The sequence below is a fragment of the Saccopteryx leptura genome, chromosome 10 (assembly GCF_036850995.1).
Source record: "Saccopteryx leptura isolate mSacLep1 chromosome 10, mSacLep1_pri_phased_curated, whole genome shotgun sequence".
Taxonomy (NCBI): Eukaryota; Metazoa; Chordata; class Mammalia; order Chiroptera; family Emballonuridae; genus Saccopteryx; species Saccopteryx leptura.
Genome location: NC_089512.1, coordinates 62,103,180 through 62,129,777, shown reverse-complemented (window position 1 = coordinate 62,129,777; position 26,598 = coordinate 62,103,180). Strand labels below are relative to the sequence as shown.

Here is a 26,598-nt window from a genome sequence, read left to right as displayed (position 1 = left end):
AGAATCCTATGGAAGGAAATCATGAAAGAAATGTTTCTTTGCAGCATACAAAATTTTTTAAAACTTTCATTTAGTTCCTCATTTTAGTTAGATATGTATGTGAAAAACAGATTTGAGGAGAATGCTGGGTAAAATTTAACTAATACCAGAAAACATCTCTTTTCACAAGTGTTCATTCATTTCTTCAGCTTTATTAATAGTTTAGTTTTCTCTTACCTACTTGAAGTGATTATATACATTTAAAACACATAAATAAGTAGTAAATAAATGAGTTTGACGTGTGGTGGTGCAGTGGATAGAGTGTCAACCTGGAACGCTAAGGTCCCAGGTTTGAAACCCTGGGCTTGCCCGGTCAAGGTACATGTGGGAAGCAACTACTATGGGTTGATGCTTCCCGCCCCTCCCCACTACCCTTTCTCTCTCTCCTTCCTCTAAAATCAATTTTAAAAATCTTTTAAAAAGAGTAAATAAGTAAAATATTACAATAATTCCAAAACTAAACCCATGTCATACTTTTAAAACATTAGTTCCATTCCCTGTGATGAGGAAAGAACTCAAAGCAGTGAAGGGGACATCGAAAGGCAGTTATGTGGCTGGAGGCGGACCCTACATACCTGAGGCGGTTTGTGCTTCTTGGCATTAGCATCACATTTTATTATAATGCCAAGTGGTCTCATTATTTTTAATAGTTAATATTCTTCTAATTTAGTGTGCATTCATAATATTAATGTACATGAACAATTTTAAAACATTTCAAAGAAAATTATAGTCAAAAGTTTATTATCTTGTGTGGAGTTAATTCCTTCCTCAAAATTCTCAGGATACTTTAGGGTGCAGCTCTGTAACCCAAAGAAAATGTAGGTGCAGCTACCCAGTAAATAAGAATCATTGCAACAATCACTTCTGATAATTTGGTCAGAGCAAAATGTTTGGCCTCTCTTAAGTGGCTATGTGCATGAGTCCTAAGAGAATGTATTCATTTCACATGGACAACTCCTGAAAAATCATTTTGTTCCAGGAATAAAATATTTAATCTTTTAAATCTGATGAATGTAGCAGTGAAGAAAAGAGATCATGTTTCCAAACTGAGCTAAACCACATGTAGAAAACAAGGAGAATGTGCCAGGCTATCTTATGATCAAGTATTTTTAGTAAAGCTATTCATGGAATGGTCATTACAGGGGAGTGGAGATCCTAAATATAAATGAAATTCTCATGTGCTAAACTTTACCAGTGAACACTTCAGAGCTGTTCTAAAGGTGATAACAAAAGGTAAAAAGTCTTGGATATGTGATCAAATTTATTCTATGCTAAAACTAAAATGCTCTTTAAAAATAATTGTGATATTGCCTACTAAAACACGTTGGCTTTTACTACCACTATTCCTATTATATGGTGTATTATGAGAGTACATTTATTCCTATAACATGTTTATTTTTAGTATTTACTAGTTAAATAACATAATTGTTTTTCAGCATAACATTCACTGTGCATAGGAAAGATGTTCTTTTGGGTGAGTGCTGCAATCATTGAGAAAAACTCATATGCCAAGTCTAAAATAGACCATTATGATCATTTGAAAAGTTACAATGGTACTGACCTAAGTTTTATATGAAAGGTCATTTTTCCTGAATAAGCTTTAAGTAAATGGTTACTCATGGAAATTTCTAATTCAGGTTGAATCTGGGGCAGTTCAGAAAACTGTTTCAGGTTTATAAAAAAAATTTTTGAATGAGTATCTTGTTTTCTAAATTTTGCATTTTCTTCATTTACCAATCCTACCAATTTTGTAATTTCCTGAATTTTATTTATAATTTTAAGCAGTTGATAATCTGTTCCATAACTGGAAAAATATTTTTAATTCACACTGACTATAAAGTAAACCTGAAGGTGTTTCACATGGATAATTACACCAGTGATGAAGACATAGATGATGACTTTGATACCCAGTTCATCATTCAACAGAGTTTACAGGATATTCACAAGCCAAGAACTACACAGCAGGCACCTGAGGATGAGAGGTAATGGTATCTCATTGGCAATGTAGGATAAGTAACCAACAGTTGAGACTTGTCATCAGCCTGACCCTAGTGTTCTGACAAAAACAGGAGAGAGGGTCAGAACCTGTATATCCTTAAAATATCTGTAAGACTGGATGTCTGACAAGACAGGAAAATTTTGGAAATAATTCAGAATTTAATTATGCAGTAAAGAAAACAGTTGAAGGAGGTTAGCAGCAAATCAGGGTGAGGAGATGCAGACTGAAAATTAGATAGAAGAAATACATGAGAATATGAAAGGTAGAGAACTCTAATGCATCTTGTCTTTGATGAGCTAAGGAAATGTATAAATTCAACCAAGACACACAGGAAGTTATCTTCCACTTTAGTGGGGTGGGTGGGGTCAAGTTCAGTCTTTAGTCAAATCCAAAGGAAGAATTATAGAAACTTAAACCTAGAAGAGACTAACTCCTTTTGAAGGGTGTGGATTCAGAGTTCGGTTATGACAACACTAGAAAAGGACCCCACGAGTCACTCAGTGGTGTGAGAAAAATGCCTAGTCAAATACTGTTGTTTTTCAGGGGAGATGAACCCTGTTTGCTTGTGATGGTGACCTCTATTTGCTTGCTGGAGATAAAACTTCATAAGCGTGTTTTAAGCTCAAGAGATTTTATAATTAAGTATAGGGATGTTGAAGTACATCAAACCTAAAGTACTTTTTAAAAGTAACACAGATTATAGTATTATAGATTATAGTACTTTTTAAAAGTAACACACTCATCATTATGTGCCATATTATTTTAAGCGTTTCATGAATTTTAAATCCTGATTCTCATTACCTATGTGGTAGGTAATATTATGATCCCTATTTAGAGATGAGGAGAGTAAGGCACAGAGAAGTGACTTATACAAGGTCACAGAGCTAGTAAGTAAAGAGCCAGGCATCCTAGCTTCAGAGTCTGTGCTTTTTACCACATTATTCCTACACTTTTTTGTTAAATTTAGAAATAATCTTTAAATAAACTTTTGTAAAGAAATGAGTTTCATTCGATTATCTATTGTATTAATATTATGATTAAAATTTTTAAAGTTCATTGAGTAATTGACTTTGGAGTCATGATTTTAGAGAAAGGTATAAGAGATTTTGATAAAGAGTAATAAAATGTTTCAAAGAAATTATAATTGACTATAGTTATGAATTTTATTTATTAGACTTGAAAGAATTGTATAATACTTAAAAAGACTTGCTGATTTGGTCAGGCATTTGAAGGAATCTAGAAGCTATAATATACTTGAGACAGGTGGAATATTACCCCCCAAAAAAGTCCCCATTCTAATCTCCAGAACCTGTGAATATGTAACCTTACATAGTAATAAAGCAATGATTTTCAACTGGTGTGCTGCAAGAATTGTTAAAACATGCAATACCTGACTACTTTGTCAGGGGCACTGAACTCTTTTTTTATTCAATTATCAAATAAAAAGAAATGATGACAGCCAACACAACAATAGCCATTTGGTGTGAATGCCTTGTCTTGAACCATACATACATAGACCATATAATAGAGTTACATCTTATTGGTCACATCACCTTATTATAGGTGGAATCTGATTGGTTAATTCTTGGTACCAGAAATCTTATATACAAGCAAAGACACCTAATTTTTTAAAAAGTCACTTTGGAGTAAAAGGGTAGATAATTATTATTATTATTCTTTTTGTAAATCAGTCAAAATTATACCTTTTTTATCAGATTGGCAAAAAATATATATTTTTGGTGTGCCACGGAATTTTAATAATTAGTTTATGGGTGCCATGAGATGAAAAAGGTTGAAAATCCCTGCAATAGAGAAGTCTGCAGATGGAATTAAAGTTGCTAATCAACTGACTTTTTTTTTTTAATTTCCATTTATTTAAGAGAAAGGAAGGGTAGAAGGAGAAAAAGAGAGAGAGAAGAGAAAGGTATCAACTTGTTTTTCCACTTAGAAGTTCCATTTCAGTTGTGCACTCACTGATTGCTTCTCTACATGCCCCGAACTGGAATCGAACCTTGCAACCTCGGCGCAGGGATGACACTCTACTCAATGAGCCACCCACCAGGGCATCATTTGATTTTAAAATACAGAGATTGGCCCTGGTCGGTTGGCTCAGCGGTAGAGCGTCGGCCTAGCGTGCGGAGGACCCGGGTTCGATTCCCGGCCAGGGCACATAGGAGAAGCGCCCATTTGCTTCTCCACCCCTCCACCGCGCCTTCCTCTCTGTCTCTCTCTTCCCCTCCCGCAGCCAAGGCGCAAGGAGGAGCAAAGATGGCCCGGGCACTGGGGATGGCTCTGTGGCCTCTGCCCCAGGCGCTAGAGTGGCTCTGGTCGCAACATGGCGACGCCCAGGATGGGCAGAGCATCGCCTCCTGGTGGGCAGAGCTTTGCCCCATGGTGGGCGTGCCGGGTGGATCCCAGTCGGGCGCATGTGGGAGTCTGTCTGACTGTCTCTCCCTGTTTCCAGCTTTAGAAAAATGCAAAAAAAAAAAAAAAAAAATACAGAGATTATCCTAGACTATCTAGGTAAGCTCAGTGTAATCACAAGGATCCTTAGAAATGGAAGAAGAAGGCAGAAGAGAAAGAACCTGAGAGGTGGCCCAACAATGGTGCCTTTGAAGATGGAGGAAGGGATCCATGGCCAAGAAATGGGAGGAAAGCTCTAGAAACTGGAAAAGGCAAAGAAGCAGATTCTCCCCCTTTAGCCTCCAGAAATAACACAACCCTGCCAACACCTTGATTTTAGCCCAGTGAGACCCATTTCATATTTCTGAACTGCAGAACTATAATAAACTGGTGTTATTTTAAGCCAATAAATGTATGGTAATTTCTTATAACAGCCATAAAAAACTAATACAATACTAAATCTCTAAGTACAGTTTTAAATTTTTAAGAGAATTTAATTGACCAAATTGTAAGTAGGACAGATTGTCCAAGGGTATTTATTCTCTTCAAGCTGGTTCATTGAATAATCAAAGAAAATGGGAAGGTGACGATCTTTATTTTCTAGATTTAAAAATAATCTAATATTCATAAGTGACATTTGGAACTTCATTTTTAAATATTTTAATAAAAATATTTTAGTGCTAATAGTATTTTAAAACTGTAATAGTGTTTTCTGAGCACAAATTCTGACCATGAATATTTTTTAAAACTTACACCATGATCATTATATTTTAAATAATAATTTTGGCTAGAATCATTAACATTATAGAGTGGTCATCCCATTTTATCATGTGACATTTCAGTCCTGGGCAGGTTTGATTCAGTTCAGAAGACATTGATAAGGGCTTGCTATGCTCCAGCCTCTGGCACAGTCCTTGCCCTAACAAGGGAAGACAGACGTGGGAGAGCAGTTTCCCCTGAACGCATGCGTTGAGGGTCCCACTACATTTTGGAAGTATTTCTATTAAGCCTTAGTCATTGCCTCAGATAAGAGTTCATCCCTGGTTAACTATAGTATTATTGCCTTTACCCTTTCCTTTTGTTTTATATGTCAAATATCTTAGTCTTTTCCTAAGTTTTGGAATTACATATATCTTCTTTTCCTATGCAGCTTCCGTTCCATTTTGAGCACTGACTGTAAGAAGATAGTTGAAACAATAGAGACAGTTAAGTACTCTTACTAGTCTATCCCCTTCAAGTTCTGGTAAGAGATAATTATGACAACTGGCAGCATTTCTCTCTAAGTTCCAGAAGCCTAGAAGCAGTTTCTCCCAAATGCCAAATACTGGGGTCCACAGCTGATTGTCAAGAGTCTGATATGGCCTTTCCCGAAAGAAAATACTTACATATAACTTAGCAAATTGCTCCCAGGCTTTTAGTGGACAGAGCTACTTTTCTGTATGTAACAAGATGATGCGTACTCACAGGCCCTGGTGGTATGGAATGCTAGACGAAGGGCCTTCCTGCTTGTTTGTCCTGTGCCATTTATAGCTGTCTTTCATGAAAGGTGCAGATAGGATTCTGTTGTCTCTGCATAACCTTGATGGTAGAATTCAGAAGCAGCACAGACTGCCCTGTATGTGTACAAATGTGAATCTGTTCTCATTTGACTTGTTAATAGGTGAGGAAGGTGCATTGTCACACTTGGCCAAGTACTGTTCTGCTTTTGATGAGGCAGATGAGATAGGCTGGCTTCCTCTGCATAAGGCTGCAGTGCAGTTAAATAACAACATTTTGGAAATTACCCTGAAAGGTAAACTCCCTTTATAAACTTTTCTGATGCTTCTGAGAAATAAAAGTAAAATTTATTTCTATATCTTAATCTGTGTGTTCTAACAAATTTATTTCAGCTTCAAAACCCAATGTGTGGGAGCAAACTACCCACAAGGGCGAAACACCGCTTTTTCTGGCTGTCAGCAACTGCCTCTTAGAAAATGCCAGTTTTCTTCTTCTCAATGGCTGTAACCCAAATGCCAAGAATTTTGAAGGCAATTCTCTTCTTCTTACAGGTAAATTAACCCTTATTGCTGGAGAAGAGTCTGTGACTCTGCGTGTCCTCCACACCCACAGGCTGCAGAGGCAACTTTCTATGCAGCACTGTCACTTCACCAGATGTAGGTATCTGGCCCCTTGAGGCTTTCTATAAATTAGCCTGTGAGGTGGCCTGATGCGAAATCTCAGCCCAATTAGGAACTGCTCAGTCTCCATGGTGCCTTAATTGACCCATTTAACTCTGATGCAAGAAATATGAGAAGGTAACAAAGTGGGAATAAACAGCCAGTAGTCAGAAAAAGATGGCGATTTGAATACAAATGCCCAGTTTGCTCCCTCATTAGTGTTGACTAAAATTATAGTTAAGTAATTATTTTAAGGGAATAAGATACAAAAGAATAGAAAGAATAGGAGAGGAGACAATCACAACATGATTTTTTAAAACCAGTAGAATGGATGGATGAGTAGTGATAAGAAAGTCAAATCTAAAATTGGTAAGTAAATCAGAGAAAGCTAAGAACTGTATGATTCCATACATAGGTGGGGCACAAAGTTGAGACTCATGGACATAGACAGGGGTGCCAGGGGGAGGGGAAGGGTGAGGAGGGAGGGAGATGGGAGAAGGGGAGGGGCTTGAAGACAAACAAAATATAAAGTGACAGAAGATGATTTGACTTTGGGTGATGGGCATACAATATAATTGACTGTTCAAACGATGTGGAGATGTTTTCTCTAAATCTATGTACTCTGATTGACCAATGTCACCCTGTTAAATTTAATTGCCTAAATAAATAAGTAAAAAATTTTTAGAAATAAGGAACAATGGAACTACAAAACAGCCCCAAAACAGTTAACAAATGACAATAGTAAGCCCTTACTTATCCATAATTACTTTAAACGTAAGCAGATTAAGTTCTCCAATCAAAAGATACAGAATAAATAAAATGGCTGAATGAATTAAAAAATAAGATCCAATAAAAAAAACTGGTAATGGGGAAAGCCAAAAACAGCACAATTATATCAAAAAGTCTGAAAATTATTGGCAATAGTTACCTCACGGAGCATAGGTGAAGAACAGACAACTAAATCAGGAGGACTGGTTGAAAACTATGAAGATAAAGTACTGGTCTGATCTTTAGACCACTTCTCCCAATCCACCCTGCTGAGACAGACTTCTCCCCCATCACAGCAAAATTCTATCAGTTTATTCTCTGGATAGGGTTTCCTGTTGTTTGGCAGCAAGTAAAGCAAAAATTTATTGGCTGTGTAGGAAGAGAAAAGGGAACCTTGGAGACAGATTCAGGGGTTAGCCTAGGATGAGCTGCTACTGTCCACAGCTTCCCTGGTTGCAAGTCTCATGGGTCCCTTAGAGCTTAGGAGAAACAGAGAGGGGCAAGGAAAATAAGCTTGAGGGGAGAGGACGTGGAGGAGGAAGGGGAAGGCATGGGCAATGCTCTCAGAAGGGAGAGTGCCTATGCTCCGATAGCTTAAACAGAGGCTTTCTTTGCGAGAGGATATTAGGCAAGGGTGAGAGCACTGTATTGAGAACAGTGGAGGAATCGGCAAATATAGGCTGGCACCCTTCGACCCTCCTTCTCTACCAGGATTCTATGAGTTGGCAGCCAGAACTTCACCCTCTCTGGAGAATTTGATCACCCCCGCCCAAATACAGTGAAATTGAGTGTTCTCCAAGCAATGACCCAGACTTATCGACCTATAGTTAAGAGCAGTTTACAACTCCTATCAATATTTAGAATTTCCAGTCAGCTTTTTAGTCCCTAACTCTTTTTTTTTTTTTTTTTTTTTTTTTCTTAAATGAGAAGCAGGGAGGCAGGGAGACAGACTCTCTCATGAGCCCGACCGGGATCCACCGGCGTGCCCACCAGGAGGCAATGCTCTGCCCATCTGGGGCATTGTTCTGCTGCAACCAGAGCCATTCTAGCGTCTGAGGCAGAGGCCATGGAGCCATCCTCAGCGCCTGGGCCCACTTTGCTCCAATGGAGCCTTGGCTGCGGGAGGGAAAGAGAGAGACAGAGAGAAAGCAGAGGGGGAGGGGTGGAGAAGCAGATGGGTGCTTCTCCTGTGTGCCCTGACAGGGAATCGAACCCAGGATACCACACTCTGGACCTACGCTCTACCACTGAGCCAACCAACCAGGGCTTTAGTCTCCAACTCTTAATCATGAGCAGATAGCCAAGGACTGAGGAAAGTATTTAAGAAACCCATATAAGGCCTAACCAGGCAGTGGCGCAGTGGGTATAGTGTCAACCTAGGATACCAAGGACCCAGGTTCGAAATCCCAAGGTTGCCCACTTGAGCATGGGTTCATTCAGCTTGAGCGTGGGGTCGCTGGCTTGAGCGTGGGATTATAGACATGACCCCATGGTCACTGGCTTGAGCCCAAAGGTCACTGGCTTGACGCCCAAGGTCGCTGGTTTGAGCCCAAGTTCACTGTCTTGAGCAAAAGGTCACTTGCTCTGCTGTAGCCCCACCCCACCCCCCCGCAAGGTACATATGCGAAAGCAATCAATGAACTTCTAAGGTGCCGCAACTAAGAGTTGATTCTTCTCATCTCTCCCTTCTTGTCTATCTGCCCTGTCTGTCCCTCTCTCTGTCTCTATCTCTCTCTTTCAATCTTGCTTAAAACTTCACAGAAAGATTATTTAGGAACAATAAAACATAGGGGGAAATTACGGTTAATTTCCTCAGAGAAATTAATGAAAATTAATGAAATAACAGATGCTACCAAAAAAAATCAAAAACCAATAAAAAACACTCTTGAAAATTAAAACTATGATAGTGGAAATAAAACCTCAGAACAAATTTTGGGAGATGGAATTTAGGAAAACTTCCAGAAGAAGAGAAGAAATGGAAATAGGAAAGAAAAAGAAATAAGGAAACTAGAAGGACAATCCAAGAGGAGCAAAACATGAACAGTAGAAATGCTAGCAAGAGAACAGACAAGGCAGAGGCAGTGTATCGTCACTAAAATAAATTAAGAAAAGTATTTCCTAAACAAAGAACATGTGTCTCCAGAATGGAAGTTCCGGCTCAATGAATGAAGTGACCCCACACCCTGGGTGCTCTAGATTTCCCATCTCAGAGTACTTAGAGCACTGTCTGTGGCACACTGTGACTGGTTCTGAGCAGAGTTCATACTGATTCAACATGTGGCACCTAGCAAGAGTCCCCAGTCAATGCCAATAATTAGTTAATAGGTAGGGACATTAATTAAGGTGTTTTAGAATCTTGAAGACTTAAAGATTAACAGCATAAATGCAGAAAAGCCAGCTAGAGAATTTTGGTTAACAAAATGCGAGCTTAAAAATAATTTCTCAATCAATGCAGATCAAGACTACAATGAGATACCACCTCACCCCTGTTAGATTAGCTATTATCAACAAGACGGGTAATAACAAATGTTGGAGAGGCTGTGGAGAAAAAGGAACCCTCATACACTGTTGGTGGGAATGTAAAGTAGTACAACCATTATGGAGGAAAGTATGGTGGTTCCTCAAAAAACTGCAAATAGAACTACCTTATGACCCAGCAATCCCTCTACTGGGTATATACCCCAAAACCTCAGAATCATTGATACGTAAAGACACATGTAGCCCCATGTTCATAGCAGCCCTGTTCACAGTGGCCAAGACATGGAAACAACCAAAAAGCCCTTCAATAGAAGATTGGATAAAGAAGATGTGGCACATATACACTATGGAATACTACTCAGCCATAAGAAATGATGACATTAGATCATTTATAGCAAAATGGTGGGATCTTGATAACATTATACGGAGTGAAATAAGTAAATCAGAAAAAAACAAGAACTACATGATTCCATACATTGGTGGAACATAAAAACAAGACTAAGAGACATGGACAAGAGTGTGGTGGTTACCAGGGGTGGGGGGAGGGAGGACGCAGGAGGGAGGGAGGGAGAGATTTAGGGGGAGGGGGAGGGGCACAGAGAAAACTAGATAGAGGGTGACAGAGGACAGTCTGACTCTGGGCGAGGGGTATGCAACATAATTTAATGAGAAGATAACCTAGACATGTTTTCTTTGAATATATGTACCCTGAATTATTAATGTCATCCCATTAACATTAATAAAAATTTATTAAAAAAATAATAATAATAATTTCTCAATTATTGCTGTTTTTGTTTTTCTTCTTTTTAAAACAGCTATAAGCACTTCTAGGACTGTACTGAGTACTTAAGTCCTAATTCTCTTGAAACATAAAAAGAAAAAAAGAAAAATTTTATGTTTATTTTTTTTAGCCACACAAGCCACCCATAGACAATGAATAATTGGTCCTGGCTTACAGAAAAACAAATAGCCTATTGATATAAAACAGTGTTAACCCTTCGAGTAGTGAGTTTTTTTCATGCTCGCTGACCCCAGGGAGTGAGTTTTTTTTCAAAAAAATAAAATTGGTTCCAGTTACAGTTTTATTAACTTAAAATCATGTTTGTTTGATAACCAATTTATGAAAACAAGAAGAACATACATTTGCCTTTTTTTAATGTTGCCTTACACATTTTTAAGATAAATTGATCATACTCTGGATGGTCAGGAGGCACGAGGACATACATGAACGTTCATACCACTCAAAGGGTTTTAATATTATTTGATGTATATACCTCATTTTATAATCTGTTTCCAAACACAAAATGCTGACACAGGGTGGTAGGTAAGAAGAACTCCTTAAGAAACCTGAGGTGCCTGGAATGCTGAGGTCGCCGGTTCAAAACCCTGGGCTTGGGCCCTGGCCGGTTGGCTCAGCGGTAGAGCGTCAGCCTAGCGTGCGGAGGACCCGGGTTCGATTCCCGGCCAGGGCACACAGGAGAAGCGCCCATTTGCTTCTCCACCCCTCCGCTGCGCCTTCCTCTCTGTCTCTCTCTTCCCCTCCCGCAGCCAAGGCTCCATTGGAGCAAAGATGGCCCGGGCGCTGGGGATGGCTCTGTGGCCTCTGCCTCAGGCGCTGGAGTGGCTCTGGTCACAACATGGCGATGCCCAGGATGGGCAGAGCATCGCCCCCTGGTGGGCAGAGCGTCGCCCCATGGTGGGCGTGCCGGGTGGATCCCGGTCGGGCGCATGTGGGAGTCTGTCTGACTGTCTCTCCCTGTTTCCAGCTTCGGAAAAATGCAAAAAAAAACAAAAACAAAAAAACCCTGGGCTTGCCTGGTCAAGGCACATATGGGAGTTGATGCTTCCTGCTCCTCCCCCCTTTCTCTCTCTCTCTCTCTCCTCTAAAATGAATGAATAAAAATTAAAAAAAATTAAAAACATTTAAGTAAAAAGAAAAAAGAAACCTGAGGTGCATTCTGACCTTAATTTCCTGTGGAACATAATGCCGACCTCCCTTCTGTTTTTTTCCCAGCTGTAATACGTGATTCCTACGACATGGCAGCCTTGCTGATCAGGCATGGAGCAGATGTCAATATGCGGTGTGCCAATGAGAGGACCGCTCTCCATGAAGCAGCCAAACTGGGCAGACTGGACATGGTGAAGCTCATGCTAGTTTCTGGGGCACACCCTGACCCACAGAGCTCCTATGGATTCACTCCTCTTGCTCTTGCTGCCCAAAGTGGACACACCAAAATCATGGAAATACTACTACAGAAAGGCAAGATTTCCTATGTCGGCACAGTGCCATGGGGTAACATGACCCGAGCGTGCTCTTCATGGAGAGCTTCAAAATAATAGAAGTTAACATTTTACTTAAGCCTAATGTGAATGTTTAAAAGAGGAATATATTAATACTGTCTACTGAAAAGCCTATAATAGAGGTTGAATATTCCTTATTTGGTGTGAAATACTTTCCCCAAAATTACTAGGATGCATGCAGGTTACTCTTACTAAATGTTCCCTGACAATGCTGAGAGCATGGTTGTTTTGTTTATCGTTTTACATGTCCTTTTCTGGATGCACAGATGAAAGAACGCATGGCACCCATGTGTTCTCTGCTTAAGCTAAGTCATAAGGCAATCCAATCTTGTTATCAGGTGACTTGTTAGGAAATTCTTCCTGATTTTCTGTAAAGGGGCCCAGTTCTCTTATTAACAACCAAAACTGAGAGAACGGGAAAGCAATCTATTTACTGAATACTTTCTAAGCACCAAGCATCAAGCTACCTATGTTGCCATGTGTAATCTCTAAAACCCCTGTGTATATCATCCTCATTATACACTTGAGGGAAGTGAGGGTCAGGGACAGAACTTCCCTTCAACCATGCCCTCCCTGCCACAAATGCTAGAGCTGTGGCCATTTTAGATCCTGGTTTAACTGGAAGAGACCCAGGCTCAGAGAACTTTGTCATTTACCATCTTTCAGGAAACACCATCGATGATACTGTTAGATGAAGCAATGTAGTATCTAAAGCTTTTTCAAATAAGCAAATCTTTACCAAGACTTAAAGTTCTAGAATTAGAATTACCTTCTTTATTCTCCTCCCTGTTTGTGTCCAGAAACCTTATTTCTTTCTTCAACAATACATGGTCCTGGTCTACAATATTCTAGACCTCAGGGAGTCATATTTATGAACAACCTTCTGCTTTTTAGACTTATCTAAATCTTTCCTTTTATATAGGAGAGTCTAGTTTCCATCAATAGCCATAAGACATTTTAAGTTGTTTTAAGTGAGCAATATCCTTTATCTATACAAAAATAGTAACCTTTTATATAGATCATTGTTTAAAATATAAAGAAAGAGGAGAGCCAACAGATGTTAAATCCTTAACCCTTCAAAGAAACCAGAATTGGTTGACCTAAGTGAGGTCAGTGAGTGAGCATTTCCCTTAAGTGACCCCCCTTACAAAGTAATTTGCACAAAGTGACATAGCTAGTAAATGGCAGAACCAAGATTTGAACTCACATCTGTCTTATTCCAAGTTACATTACTTTAACACCCTGCATTGCTCAAGAGACAACATGGCATTAGAGAAATGGGCCCTGCGGCTGGCCCACCTGCACATGAATCCTGAGTACCTTGCTTACTAGCTGAGCATCTTTGGAGAAGTCGCTTTACTTCAATGAGCCTGTTTCTCTATATTTAAAATGAAGTTATTAGCAGCTACTTCTTAGGGTGTTGTGAAGTTTAGAAATTATTATGTATATAAAGGAACCAGAACATAGTAAACACTCATTACATGCAAATTTATTAGACATTCTTAATGCATTCTAGAAATAGGGTCCTTGAGCAGCCACTATGTTCTGATGGCTATGGAGTCTGTGCTATTAAAGTCACTACACCTTTTTTATGAGCTGTGAATGTACCCAGAATGCTCTCCTTTCCTGTTGCCCATTCAAACACTACTTTCTTTAAAGTCCATTTTACCGAGAAGTTTTCCATTGACCCCAAATTCCTTTCTCCTTCCTTCACCCCTTTGTTCCTCTTAAAACCCCTAACCTGAGATCTTCTGGAGAACATTTTGCCGATACTTATACAGGCACACCTCACTGTATTGCTTCACTTTCTTGTTTCAGATGATGATGTGTTTTTGACAACTGAAGGCAAGATCTTCACCAGCAAATATTATTGCCCACACCACTCACATGACACTTTCCATACAGGGTGAAGTTAAAACAGAAAAATGCCCCTTTACACTATCACATCCATAAATGGCATGGTGATATAATTCAATAGCACTGGTAGTGCCATTCTATATACAAGGGTGTTATGTGTTAAGGGCTTTTGTAAACTGGTCTGGAAATAAAACTATTTTATAAAATTATTTCTCCTGGAAGTTTCAAGTCCCAAATAATTTGTAAAATTACTTTGAATGCCAACCTACTTGTCATTTAGAGGCTGCACCATTTCCCCTTCTCCCCAACTATATTATAAGCAGCCAAACAGGATGGACATTTATTTTTTATTCTTAGTGCTTTGCTCAGTGGCTGTTCAATAATTGCTTTTTGGTGGTGATATATTTTTAAGAATGCTTAAGCAATACAGTGGAAAAGATTTACATAACAACTCTTTCTCCTCTTAGGAGCTAATGCTCTCGGTCAGGCCTCTGACTCTTCTTCCATCTTACTTGAAGCCGCTAGTGGAGGAAACCCAGACTCCGTGACGCTCTTGCTAGAGTATGGAGCTGATGCCAACATCCCTAAGAATTCAGGCCACTTACCCATTCATGTGGCAGCTGACAGAGGCCACTTGTTGTAAGTTCAATTATATTCTTGCAAATAATAGAAATAATAGCTAATTTTCTTTTTGGAGGAGCTTCTTGGAACTTCATATTCTTCCCTTCTGAACCTACAACTCAAATATCCCTTATAAACTTTGACCAGCTAGAATAGTGGTAAAGTCAGGCATATTCTAGCCACTGAAAAGAATACTTTATTATCAGGTCCTTAGGCAATATGAGGGAGCCTCAAGTCTCACTGACTGGCATTCTGAGTTTATAATCTAAACCAGCAATTTTCAACTGTTATGCCACCGCAGGTACAGTGGCGCACCACAGGATTCTTGAAACATGCAATACCTGACTATTTAGTCAGGGGCACTGACCTCTTTTCTTTAGACTGTCAAATGAAAAAATGACAACAGCCAATACAACAGCCTTTGGTGAGAATGAATCAAAATTATTCTGAATTTTTTTTGTCAGATCAGCAAAAAATGTATTTTTTGGTGTGCTACAAAATTTTAGTAATTAGTTTATGTGTGCCATGAGATAGAAACAGTTGAAAATCGCTGATCTAGACCATAATTTCATTTAGCTTTACTTGGGATCTGAGCTTTTGAATTTAGGAACTATGCTTTTTTTTGTTTGAGGAGTCTAAATACCACCAAATATTAACACCATCCAGTGTTAGTATAAAACAATCATAAACATGTTAATACTGCATCTTAAAAAATTTTTTTAATGTATCTTGAATTTTTTTTTTCAGAGCTCTAAAGACTTTGGTTGCAGTTACAGATTTTGCTGCCATTAAGCAGAGTGGCATCAGTCCTGTTCACTGTGCAGCAGCAGGAGCACACCCCCAATGCCTGGAACTTCTCATCCAGGCTGGGTTTGATGTAAATTTCATGCTTGATCAGAGAATTCGCAAACATTATGATGACCATAGGAAGTCAGCTTTGTATTTTGCTGTATCAAATGGTGATCTCTCCTCCGTTAAGCTGCTTCTGAGTGCTGGAGCTCTGCCTAACCAAGACCCAGTGAACTGCCTCCAGATTGCCCTAAGGCTGGGCAACTACGAGCTGGTAAGTCTGCTGCTCCGGCATGGGGCCAACGTCAATTACTTCTGCAGAGTCAACCCTTTACACTTCCCATCAGCACTGCAGTACACACTGAAAGATGAAGTCATGCTCAGGATGCTGCTGAATTATGGATATGACACAGAGCGATGCTTTGATTGTCCTCATGGAGACAAAGTTCATCGTGTCCATACTTTTGAGGGCTGGACATCGACAGTTATCAAAGATACTATGGTAAGTCCACAGTATTGGCTGTATCACCTTATATAATCATTGTATCTATCTGACCCTGAACTAAGTAGGTTAAGACGCCATTGATTCTCTCCAGAAAGAAGCTCATTGTTGGATTATAATATATGATAAACACAATAGTAGAAAGATGTAAAAGGTGCAGAAACAGTTCACACACACACACAAACTGTAATTTAACTCAACCTAGGGAGTTTCACAAATGAAGCAACATCTGAGCAATGTTTTCAAGAATGAACAGTCTTATATACATTATGCTTTTTCTTTGAATAAGTATGTCCAGCTAAAATGCTTTTGGGTTCCTGATACTTGTACCCCTAGGTTTTTGGCTTTCTCTTTTAGCTCTAACGTTTTATTAAGTGGTTTTCTTTAGTAACCTTTTTTATGGAGAAAAGAATCACAATAAATAATTGACCACTCCTCCTTGAGATATTGTTCTCTTGGCTTTCACCACAGGGGTCTACTTAACTGTTGACTTCCACTTTCTCGAACTTGAGCTCATTGACTTTTCACATGGCTGCCATCCTTCAGGTTTCATTTCAAACACTTCTTCAAATAGGCCCTTATCTAAGGTAGTTCCCTTCCCTAATCACTCTCTTAAAAGACTTTTCATTTCTTTTATAGCACTTATTTCTGAAATTCTCTTAAAAATTTTACTAATTATGTGACTCCCCCACAAACACATGAATGTAAGCTCTTATTCACCACTTTCAACTTACAGATCTGTGCTTTAGCAGACAGCAGATGCACTATAGACACTTGAATTCATATTAACATCTGAAAACAAAAATTAAATGAGTGGAAAAAGTATATACTTCAAATCAGTTCTGAAGAGTAAAAAGCAAAATTTTATTGATTTGCTTTATTTATTTATTTTTGATTTATTTTTAGGTTATGATTAATGCAGGATTTGGCATTTAGGTATATATCTTGTATTATTTCCTGACTTTTTATATTGTATTACTTGACTTCTTATATGGACATCTTCTCTAAGACCATGTAAGTTACTTAAAAGACTGAAACTATCATATCCAAGCAACAGGGTGGGAGTAGGCTATAAATAACAGAAAACCCAAAATAAGACTGGCTTTAATAAGATGGCTCATTCCCCTCTCAAATAAATAAAGGCCAGAAGTAAAGAGCCTTCCAAGCAGGCAGCTCCATGATTCACAAGAGAAATTTGCATCCACATTCCAGCCATCAGGAAGACAGGCAGAGGAAGCAGCACACCTTGCTGTTCTGTAAGGGCATTCTAGGCGTTGCTCACACTTCCACTTACATCTCATTGGCTAGAACTCAGGAGGCCACATCTAGTGCAAGTGAAGCTAGAAAGGTAATTTTTATTTCAAACAGCCTTGTGGCCAACCAAAAGGGTAACAGATACTACATAACAGTCTTTCACACCTTCATTACATCTTACATAGTTCTGAAAACACAGTAAATATTTTTCCAAATACTGAAGCTAAAAAATACCGTATTTCCCCATGTATAAGATGCACCTTTTCCTGAAAAATTTGGGGTTTAAACACTGGGTGTGTTTTATGAGTGGTTGTAGATTGTCTTACTCGCATTTGCCGCTTTTTTGTGCTTGTTTTTGCACTTGTAGACAGTGATTTGTCATCAGACACAGATGAGGACAAGCTAATGGATGGCAATTTATACAGTGATGAGGAGTTGTATGAATTTTATGATGAATAAAACATGAGTTCAATAACTTTGTTAATACTTTTTTTTTCAAATTTCGGGCCCCAAAATTAAGGTGTGTCTTAAACATGGGGGTGTCTTATACATGGGAAATATGGTAGATTTTCTTGCTCAACACTTTAGTTTATAAATGAAACTTGAGACCTTGGATTCTGACTCTGAATTTAGTGCTCTTTTGATTACTATGCTAACCCATAAATACTTAAGTTTTCATTTACTTTCATAGTTCTGATTTTCTTCCTCAGTTCTGCGAAGTAATAACATTGTCATGGCTGCAACATCTCTCTGGAAAGGTGGTTCGAGTAATGCTTGATTATGTTGATCAAGTTCGAATCTGTTCAAAGTTGAAAGCTGTGCTCCAAACACAAGGGCTCTGGTCAGATATCCATAATATCTTGTGTGAGTATCTTTATTGTCAAAGATTTTTATCAAAAATACTAATTGTATTCTTGTTTTGTAGAACATTCTTTTCTTCATTAAAAACTTGACCTAAAGAAACCAAGAAAAATACTATTCCTATCTAAAAAATGTTACTGTTTTATATGATACTTATTTATACTTATTACCATTTCCCAGTAAATAAAATCTGTTAGGTAACTACTTATCATATAGGTAGGTAATACTTTTCTAATTCTATGGAATAGTATAGACACAGGAATTAAGAGCTATAAAATAGCAATAAAAACATAGATGAGAAAAAACTAAGATCTAAGCCTACAGAGGATATCAAAGACCCTTCAAATCAAATTCTTTCACCACAGAACATAAGCCAAATTAAGAATTTATTTAATTTTCCCGAGTAGTGATCTTTAGTTTTTAGCCTGACCCTGAGAAGCAAGACTAGAGGGAGCTAGTAGTAGTTAATACATGAAGATTTAAGAACTGCAGGTCTCACAGACCAGACCCACAGTTGATGCCAGTTTTTGGAGTCTAACTGACATGGCTCTGAAACCATATCTATAAAAAGGGTTGAATGAGAAGTAAAATGCTGTTCCCCTATTAACTTTTCCATTTAATCACAGCAAATGAAAATTTTGGTGGCTTAAGCATAAAACACAGTTGCTAACTAAACCCTAAAATCACTAAAAAAAAAAAAGTCAATTCCTTTTCCTTCTGAATAATGTGCCTGGTTCTTTCATTTTAGCAAATCCTCGCTCCCTAAAACATTTGTGCCGCCTAAAGATCCGGAAGTGTATGGGACGTTTGCATTTGCGCTGCCCTGTCTTCATGTCATTTCTTCCATTACCCAATCGTCTAAAAGCATATGTCCTTTACAAAGAGTATGATCTTTATGGACAAGGAATTTTTACAGGAACCTAGTAATCAAACTATTCTGATTGAAAAGGTATAGTTCTTTAGCTAAATTTCTTGTTAAAAAGAGTATATTCATTGATTTTAGACAGAGAGAGGAGGGGGAGGAACGAGAGGCATCACCTCATAGTAGTTGCTTCTCATATGTATCTCAACGGGTCAAGCCCGGGGTTTTGAACCGGTGACCTCAGCATTCCTGGTCAATGCTTTATACACTGCACCACCACAGGTCAGGCTTTGGCTGTATTTCTTAACTTTTGAGTGTTATATTCGATTCCTATTTCTCACTTTACCTAACAACGAAAATCTCAATTCAGTCTACATTCTTTAAAGTCATTCTGAACATAATCTTTCAATATATAGATGGTTAGCATTCTGAAAGCCAGTTTAAAAAGACTAAACAGTAAAAATTTCAACTGAACTACATCAGTTGTAACTGTATACTGATCTTATATTAAGTGTATGAATTCACATTTTTATATGCTCAATCCTTTTTCTAATGAAGTACATATATGTGTAAATGATTGCACTAAATACTGACTCCAGCACATGACCTAGAAGTTAGCTGTTCTTGTGCAAAAGTCCTAAGGCTAGCTTAGTGTTTGTTTACATGTAGAGTCCAGGATTGAGGTGAGGTAATTAATTAAGTTCATTGAAATAGAACCCTCAATTGCAATTTCATCATTAGGAAATATGCATCCCTTCTTTCCACAAAACCCTGGTTAAGGGTCACCATTTATTGGTTGTGATCAATGAAACAGAAATACAAGGTTTTCAAATGAATGATGGCTTATAATTTCATATTTAGCTTACTGGTCCAGTACTAGACCCGTAGTGGGGGCTCACTGACAGAAGCAGTTATAGAATCTTAGTTTAAATTTTTATTTATATATACTCTATGCAGCATGTAAATACAGGTTTCTATGTGTGGAAAGTGAGGAAAGAAACAGAAGACATTCACTCAGCCACAGATGTTTAGCATTTAAATGCCACAGCAACAGGAAGGACAAAGAGGTAGGATGATGTAATCTATTTTCACCACAGGCCCAGTCACCTATGGCCTGATGTTTACAGGTTTAGTCTTAGTATAACTTTTTTTTAGCATAATATAGTCCATCTTAGGTAAACTGAAGTTGTTTTTTCCCGATGTAGGGATTCACAGCTATATAGACTATTGGAGCAAGCAGAGATTTATAATTATTTTTAATAATACAGTTTTCACATAAAAAAATTTGCAAAACTAGCTGGCATAAATTGTTTTTAATATTTAAATCAAACTGTACTATCTGTGTATAAGTGACTGGTGAGTTATATGTATATCAATATACAAATATATTTAGGAGATACATGCACTTATTATCAGATAAATTACATAATTCTAAAGTTAATTTCATCCACCCTCCCCCAGCCCCAGACCTTCTAAAAGTGTATATACATTTTATAAAATTCAAAACAAGTTAGAAGAGAAACTAACAGTAGAAGAAAATAACTTGGTAATTGCTCAAGGAAAATATAAAAAGCACACGGGATGAATACGCGTTAGTATTAAAACTATGGGCCCAAGACATTTAAGCTGGTGTACACAATAACCTGCCCCTTTCAACTCTAGGAATTCCTATGAATAGAAATAAACATAGCAAGTATATACTGTCACACTGTCTGTAACACCTCTAGGGTAATTACTGAGAAGTCTCTTCATTTTTCTAAAAGGAAAAAAATCACTAGTGATGAATTAGTATTACTTTTCAATAAATGACAATTTCTTTTTCATTTTAGCTGTTATAAAATTGCAGTGGGGCTAGATGTTTAATTATAATATAATAGATTAAGAAAAAGTTCAATTGTTTTTAAGCATCATTTGAAATTACTTAGAGACGTAAAATTCAGAATATATGTCAAATATTTCATATAAAAATGATGGTACAAAAATATGGATTTTATTATACATTAAAAATCTCCTAAAAATTCCTGAAGCCTGGTCAGGGAATATCTATTTTGATAAAATGAAAAAATGCAGTGTGTCCATAAAGTCATGGTGCACTTTTGATCGGTCACAGGAAAGCAACAAAAGACGACAGAAATGTGAAATCTGCACCAAATAAAAGGAAAACTCTTCCAGTTTCATACCTATTCAGTGCAGTTCGATGTGGGCTCACGCACAGATTTTTTAGGGCTCCTTAGGTAGCTATCCCGTATAGCCTCTACAGACTTATCACTGACTGATGGCCTACCAGAATGGGGTCTCTCCACCAAACGGCCGGTTTCCTTCAACTGCTTATCCCACCGAGTAATGTTATTCCTATGTGGTGGCGCTTCGTTATAAACGCGCCGATATTCACATTGCACTTTGGTCACGGATTCGAATTTAGCAAGCCACAGAACACACTGAACTTTCCTCTGTACCATCCACATCTTGACTGGCAAGGCCGTGGGCTGCTCCACTGTATACACTATACACGGTATTACGTCATCATCTGCGCATGCGCACATGCTGCCACATCATCCTACAGAAACTGGGAGGGTTTTCCTTTTATTTGGTGCAGATTTCACATTTCTATTGTCTTTTGTTGCTTTCCTGTGACCGGTCAAAAGTGCACCATGACTTTACGGACACACTGTACTTCTCCACTCCACATGTATACATTACATAAAGTTCAGTTCTTCAAATCCAATTCTAAAGGTAAATGTAGCATGAATTTAATTGTAGTATGCTGCATAATAGTATCTGCGAAATAAGAATTAATTCACTTACAAGATCACCAAATATACAAAGCAGTTTTACATATTAGTAATCACTTAATCTCATGAGTTAATCACATAAATTATCACTTAATATGAGATTAATAACTTAGTTCTCATATTAACTGAAGTAAATTACATATGAATACAGCAGCAAGCGATTGGTTAAAAAGTATAATATAGTTCCAGTTTCAAATTTTTATGTATTATTTATTAATGCAAAAGAACAAAATCTTATGAAAGAAGAGTAAACCAAATTTGCCAGAAATAAAATGAAAGTCTTGCTTGCTAGTGTTTTTGAATAAAGTACAATTCAAATGCTAGAAAGTTGTTGTCAAAACCAATATTAATATTTCATTTTATTAATTCAGGTGGCAGAAGGTTTTATAACACATGGGCTCTTAGGGTCTATCAGCATTTATAGTAAGATTTAAACATAAAATACTTCCAGTTCCTATATATTTGTCAAAATTAACTCACATAAGATTATATGTTACATAGAATGTTATGCACACCTTACTATCCTTGCATAAAGGTAAAATAAATCTACCACCCCTAGACTGCAGAGTCTGAGAATTCTTTTGAAATTAAACACAAAGTAATCATTGTAGACATGGCAACAACTAGACCGGCTTTGGGGATTCTGTTTAAGGTAATTGTTTCAGTCCCTTATTAGCAAGTTTTGAATATTTTAAAAGGGAGAAGGAGCCTGACCAGGAGGTGGCGCAGTGGACAGAGTACATGTCGGACTGGGATGCAGAGAACCCAGGTTTGAAACCCCAAAGCCACTGGCTTGAGCACAAACTTGCTGGCTTGAGTGTGGGATCATAGACATGACCCCAGTCGCTGGCTTGAGCCCAAAGGTCACTGGCTTGAAGCCCAAGGTTGCTGGCTTGAGCCCAAGTTCACTGGCTTGAGCAAGGGGTCACTCGGTCTGCTGTAGCCCCCCCCACCATCAAGGCACATATGAGAAAGCAATCAATGAACAACTGAGGTGCTATAACAAAGAAATGTTTCTCATCTCTCTCCCTTTTTGTCTGTTTGTCCCTATCCGTCCCTCTCTCTGACTCTGTCTCTGTCAAAAACAAAAAAATAAAAAATGAATAAAATAAAAGGGAGAAGGAATAACTTGTTTCCTATCTACTGACTTCATTACCAGACATACAAAACAACTGTGCTTATAGGAAGCAGTGCATAGCAAAATTAGGTAGACTAAATTTCCTTTTAAAGAATCAGTTTTGTTTATTTCTAAAAACCATTAAGTGTAAGTTTGAATTTAAGTAAGAGATCTTAAAATCTAACTCAATTAACACCAAAGCATCTCAAGTTGGAAGGGGCTTCAAAGGGTAACAGAGATAAATTTTAACCTTATGCAAAAACCCATAGGCAGCCTTCTTTAATCAAAAAAGTTTATTACAGTTGACGCTTAAATATCTGCAGCAATGGAATGGTTCATATAGTGTTATAGTAATGAAACAGGAGGTCATCATAGAAAATTATGAAATCTCTTCATGACTTTTGTTTGGCATTAGAATGCGCTTTAGAGTCTGACCTTTGGACATGTGTGTTACTGAAGAAATTCTTATCAAAATGTGACTTAGAAGGAACTGTAAATCTGTCCAGAATCCCTGTGCCTTCCAGTCCCCTTCCCTCTGCCCCTCACTTCGACCCTGAGTGCTACCAAAGGGTAGCACTTCACTGCCATGTAAAGCACCAGCTAGTGCAACTGCCTCCTAATACTGACCACTTCCCTTGTAGGGTGACAGACTTCACCCGGCTGAGTTGACAATAGTATAAACAAAAGGCTTAAACAGAGAGCTAACTAATTCTCACAAATGCCCCAAAAGCATGACTTGCAAGACTGACCACAGGGAGAAATTTCAACTTCTATAAAAGAAATGCTATACAAACTATTGTGAAAGCATTCCCTTTAGTAAAAATAAACTTTTTTCAAGAAGTATCACATAAATTTCTACTGTTTTACTGAATGTTCTGATAACATAAGGCTTCAAACTAATGATTATCAAGTAATCATTATTCCCATTTGGCACATGGATAAAAGGGTATTATGATCCTATATATAATTACTTATCCCGTTCCTACAAAAAACAGTGTGCATACAGTGTGAAACAGCCACACCATATTGTGAGAACAGATGCCATTTCTAATTCAGAACCAAGGAGGAAAACTGTATATATTAAAACAAAAGGCTTTTTCCCTTGTAAAATTAGTCTTAGTGGCTAAATGTGTAACTACACTGCTCACAAAAATGAGGGGATCAGGGAACACACAGACACTCCAGGACTTTCAGCCTTTTGTACAGTGCATTTTCACCAATGAAATGAAAGTTGGTTTTGCATCTCATTTGCATAACTGAACAACTTTCTTTGACTTTTCATTTGCTTTTCTGAAGTTCTTGTTTAATAAAAGAAAAAATCAAACTTCTTTTTTTTATCGTTTCATATTCATTTTGAAATATCCCCTAGTTTTTGTGAGCAGTATATATAAAATAGTATCTTCAATATATTTAACTTGTCTATGCTTTTACATGTCAAACACAGGAACATAATTTCTATCAGCAATGTTAAAAATCCGAGTAGATATAATATACAGATGAAGCATTATAGAATTGTACATCTGAAACCTATATAATTTTATTAACCAATGTCACCCCAATATAGTCAATAAAAATATTTTCTAAAATCTGAATAAAGAGAAAGAAAGTGTTGACATAGAAGTAGGCAGTAAAGAAATGATCGTTTAACTGTAACCCACGCTAAAATCCTTCCTTGGTCGACTCCTATTCCAAGCATTCAATTCCTTTTCAGTCTTTCATGGAATTAGACACTTCACTCATTTGAAAAGTACAAGTATTTACAATAATTAGTGCAAATTATTCTATTCTCCTATATTAGTTATTTTCTATTGTGGATACAAAGTGATGATCAATATTTTATCAAAACATGGGATTATGAAAATACTATGTGTGTCAGTCTGAAATTTAAAAGACTACATTTTCTAAACTAATCTCTGGGAATTTTTACTTTATGCAGAAAATAACTGATATAGAACTTCTTTTGAAATGTCACTTGATTTTCAATAAAAATTATCTCACTCAATGCAGAAAATACAATGTATTATCCTACAATAATATTTTTTACATGTTAAGTCCTAATCTAAAATGTACTCAAACAACAAAAATTGTCCCTTTTAATAAATTCCAAAATCTTATTATAATTATTACTGCTCTGCAGCAATAATTCAAGTTCCAACCTGAGAACTGAGAATGTAATAATAAAATGCCCAGGGTATCAATAATTGAACTGAAGACATTTAAGCTTCTTCCCCAATGGCATCAGGTTAGTACATCAGGGAAATGTGAGCAATCTAGAAAGTACCCTGAAATCAACTGTACCACCTGCCACAATTTAAATCCTAAGTCTACAATCTCTTTCCTCATTACTTTATAAAAGTTCTATTGCACATTTAATATTGTTAAATATTTGCAAACTTGTAGAATTCTCTATATAAAGGGTTTGAATGTATTCAGTCAAAAGTTTCACTACCAACAAAATGTTCTTAATGAAAGAGGGAGCATATTAATTAATCTCTGAGACTGAAGAATAAATGATTTCTTACAGTCATAGCCAATTACTATGCAAGATAATAAATTCACATTTTGAAGGAAAAAGACTTTGCAAGTGTAATTCCTCAGCAATCTACTTTAGGGAGATGAACAGGTTTCTTTTACACATGTGAGATTTGATGTTACTGCATAGATTACTTTTAAGGAAAAGAAATTAATGCAAATCTAAATCTTCAAGGTCAATTTCATTTTTTTAAAATGAAGTGAAAACAAACAAGCAAATATAAATTTCATCTCCTCCTTGGTATTTCAACATAGTTGTTACCTTGTGTCATTTCACCACAGAAATTGCCAAAAAATTTGAAGGGGGGAATTATCAACCAAAAGCAAGGATGTTTATGCTTCTGACTCTCTCTTCTTTCCTTCTTCTCCCAAATCACTCTCTTCTGACTGGCTACTGCTAAGGACAACAAACTGCCCCTCACTACTGGCTTGGTTTGGTCTATTTGAAGCAGCTATCAACCGACTTTGTTCTTCTAAGTCCTAGTGGAAAAGACAGAAAAGAAACTATAAGTTAATTGTTTGCAACCAAATAGAAAACTATGCAGTTAAAATACATATTTGAGAACCACTTCAATCCTTGTGTCGTAAATATAATGCATAATTCTGACAACTTACTGAAAAGAAAGGCTACCCACAACCAATGCAGCACCAAAGTGAATTCTGGTTCCAGCCTAGAAATCCTGTAAAAGCCAACATTTCCCTCTTCGCCATTATTATGGTAAATAACCAAATTCCAGCCATCATTCTCTCTCGCTATATTCTATAATGGATCACTGTACATCCTCTCTCTTCCCCCTCTGCAGCCCTCTTCGCTATCTTTGTCCAATTTATCTTGCTAAATCAGTTGTCACCCTCCCTCTGCCTAATCTATCAAGGAAGCCTAGACTTCCATGTCATCTGTGCCACTTCCCTTTCCTTTGTCCCTACATCTCCTCCACTGACCATTGCTGATCTGCTCTGAGGATCCGGGTTATCTTGTCTTTGCCACTAATACTGTCAATGCCACAGCCCACAACTGGCTTGTACAATCTCACACATCACCTACCTAATGCATTATATACTGCTAGAGGCCAATGTGGATTTCAGCAATGGCAGTTAAGTCTATATGACAGAGCCTCTCAAAAGACCTGCTTTGACAGAGACAACCTTCACTGGAATATGGAAACGTGAAAGTTCTGATATGTTTGCTAAACAGCAAGTTACTCTACATGTCAGTATAACCATAGTGTAAATGTCATATCAGAAGACAGATGTCATCCTTTTCTGC

At 37.6% G+C, this 26,598-nt stretch overlaps 2 protein-coding genes across 5 annotated transcripts in view; one reads left to right on the top strand and one right to left on the bottom strand.

Moving 5' to 3' along the window:
* Nucleotides 1–1,220: 1,220 nt before the first annotated feature.
* Nucleotides 1,221–25,899, top strand: ASB14 (ankyrin repeat and SOCS box containing 14). 3 transcript variants are annotated; one of them, XM_066351716.1, is made up of 11 exons: nucleotides 1,221–1,272; nucleotides 1,822–2,021; nucleotides 5,592–5,647; nucleotides 6,102–6,233; nucleotides 6,331–6,489; nucleotides 11,858–12,103; nucleotides 14,469–14,640; nucleotides 15,370–15,913; nucleotides 17,878–18,031; nucleotides 18,777–18,977; nucleotides 25,734–25,899. In XM_066351716.1, the coding sequence occupies exons 2-10, from the start codon at nucleotides 1,900–1,902 to the stop codon at nucleotides 18,950–18,952; spliced, it is 1,761 nt and encodes a 586-aa protein (XP_066207813.1). In that variant the 5' UTR covers nucleotides 1,221–1,272; nucleotides 1,822–1,899; the 3' UTR covers nucleotides 18,953–18,977; nucleotides 25,734–25,899. The 3 variants fall into 3 exon arrangements, with proteins under 3 accessions (XP_066207813.1, XP_066207815.1, XP_066207814.1); XM_066351718.1 differs by lacking the exon at nucleotides 5,592–5,647; XM_066351717.1 differs by lacking the exon at nucleotides 5,592–5,647 and having other exon boundaries at nucleotides 1,222–1,272; nucleotides 1,880–2,021.
* APPL1 (adaptor protein, phosphotyrosine interacting with PH domain and leucine zipper 1) overlaps nucleotides 24,184–26,598 on the bottom strand; it is a 35,494-nt gene continuing 33,079 nt past the window's right edge. For both annotated transcript variants that reach the window (XM_066351713.1, XM_066351714.1), the window contains one exon: nucleotides 24,184–25,811. In XM_066351713.1, the coding sequence (XP_066207810.1) occupies nucleotides 25,665–25,811 (147 nt within the window). In that variant the 3' untranslated portion in view covers nucleotides 24,184–25,664. The remainder of the gene's footprint in view (nucleotides 25,812–26,598) is intronic.

Coding starts and splice junctions, on each gene's coding strand:
- ASB14 (XM_066351716.1), top strand. CDS start 1,900: ATGGATAATTACACCAGTGATGAAGACATAGATGATGACTTTGATACC. Junction 2,022..5,591: donor CAGGCACCTGAGGATGAGAG/GTAATGGTATCT, acceptor TTTCCTATGCAG/CTTCCGTTCCATTTTGAGCA. Junction 14,641..15,369: donor GCTGACAGAGGCCACTTGTT/GTAAGTTCAATT, acceptor TTTTTTTTTCAG/AGCTCTAAAGACTTTGGTTG.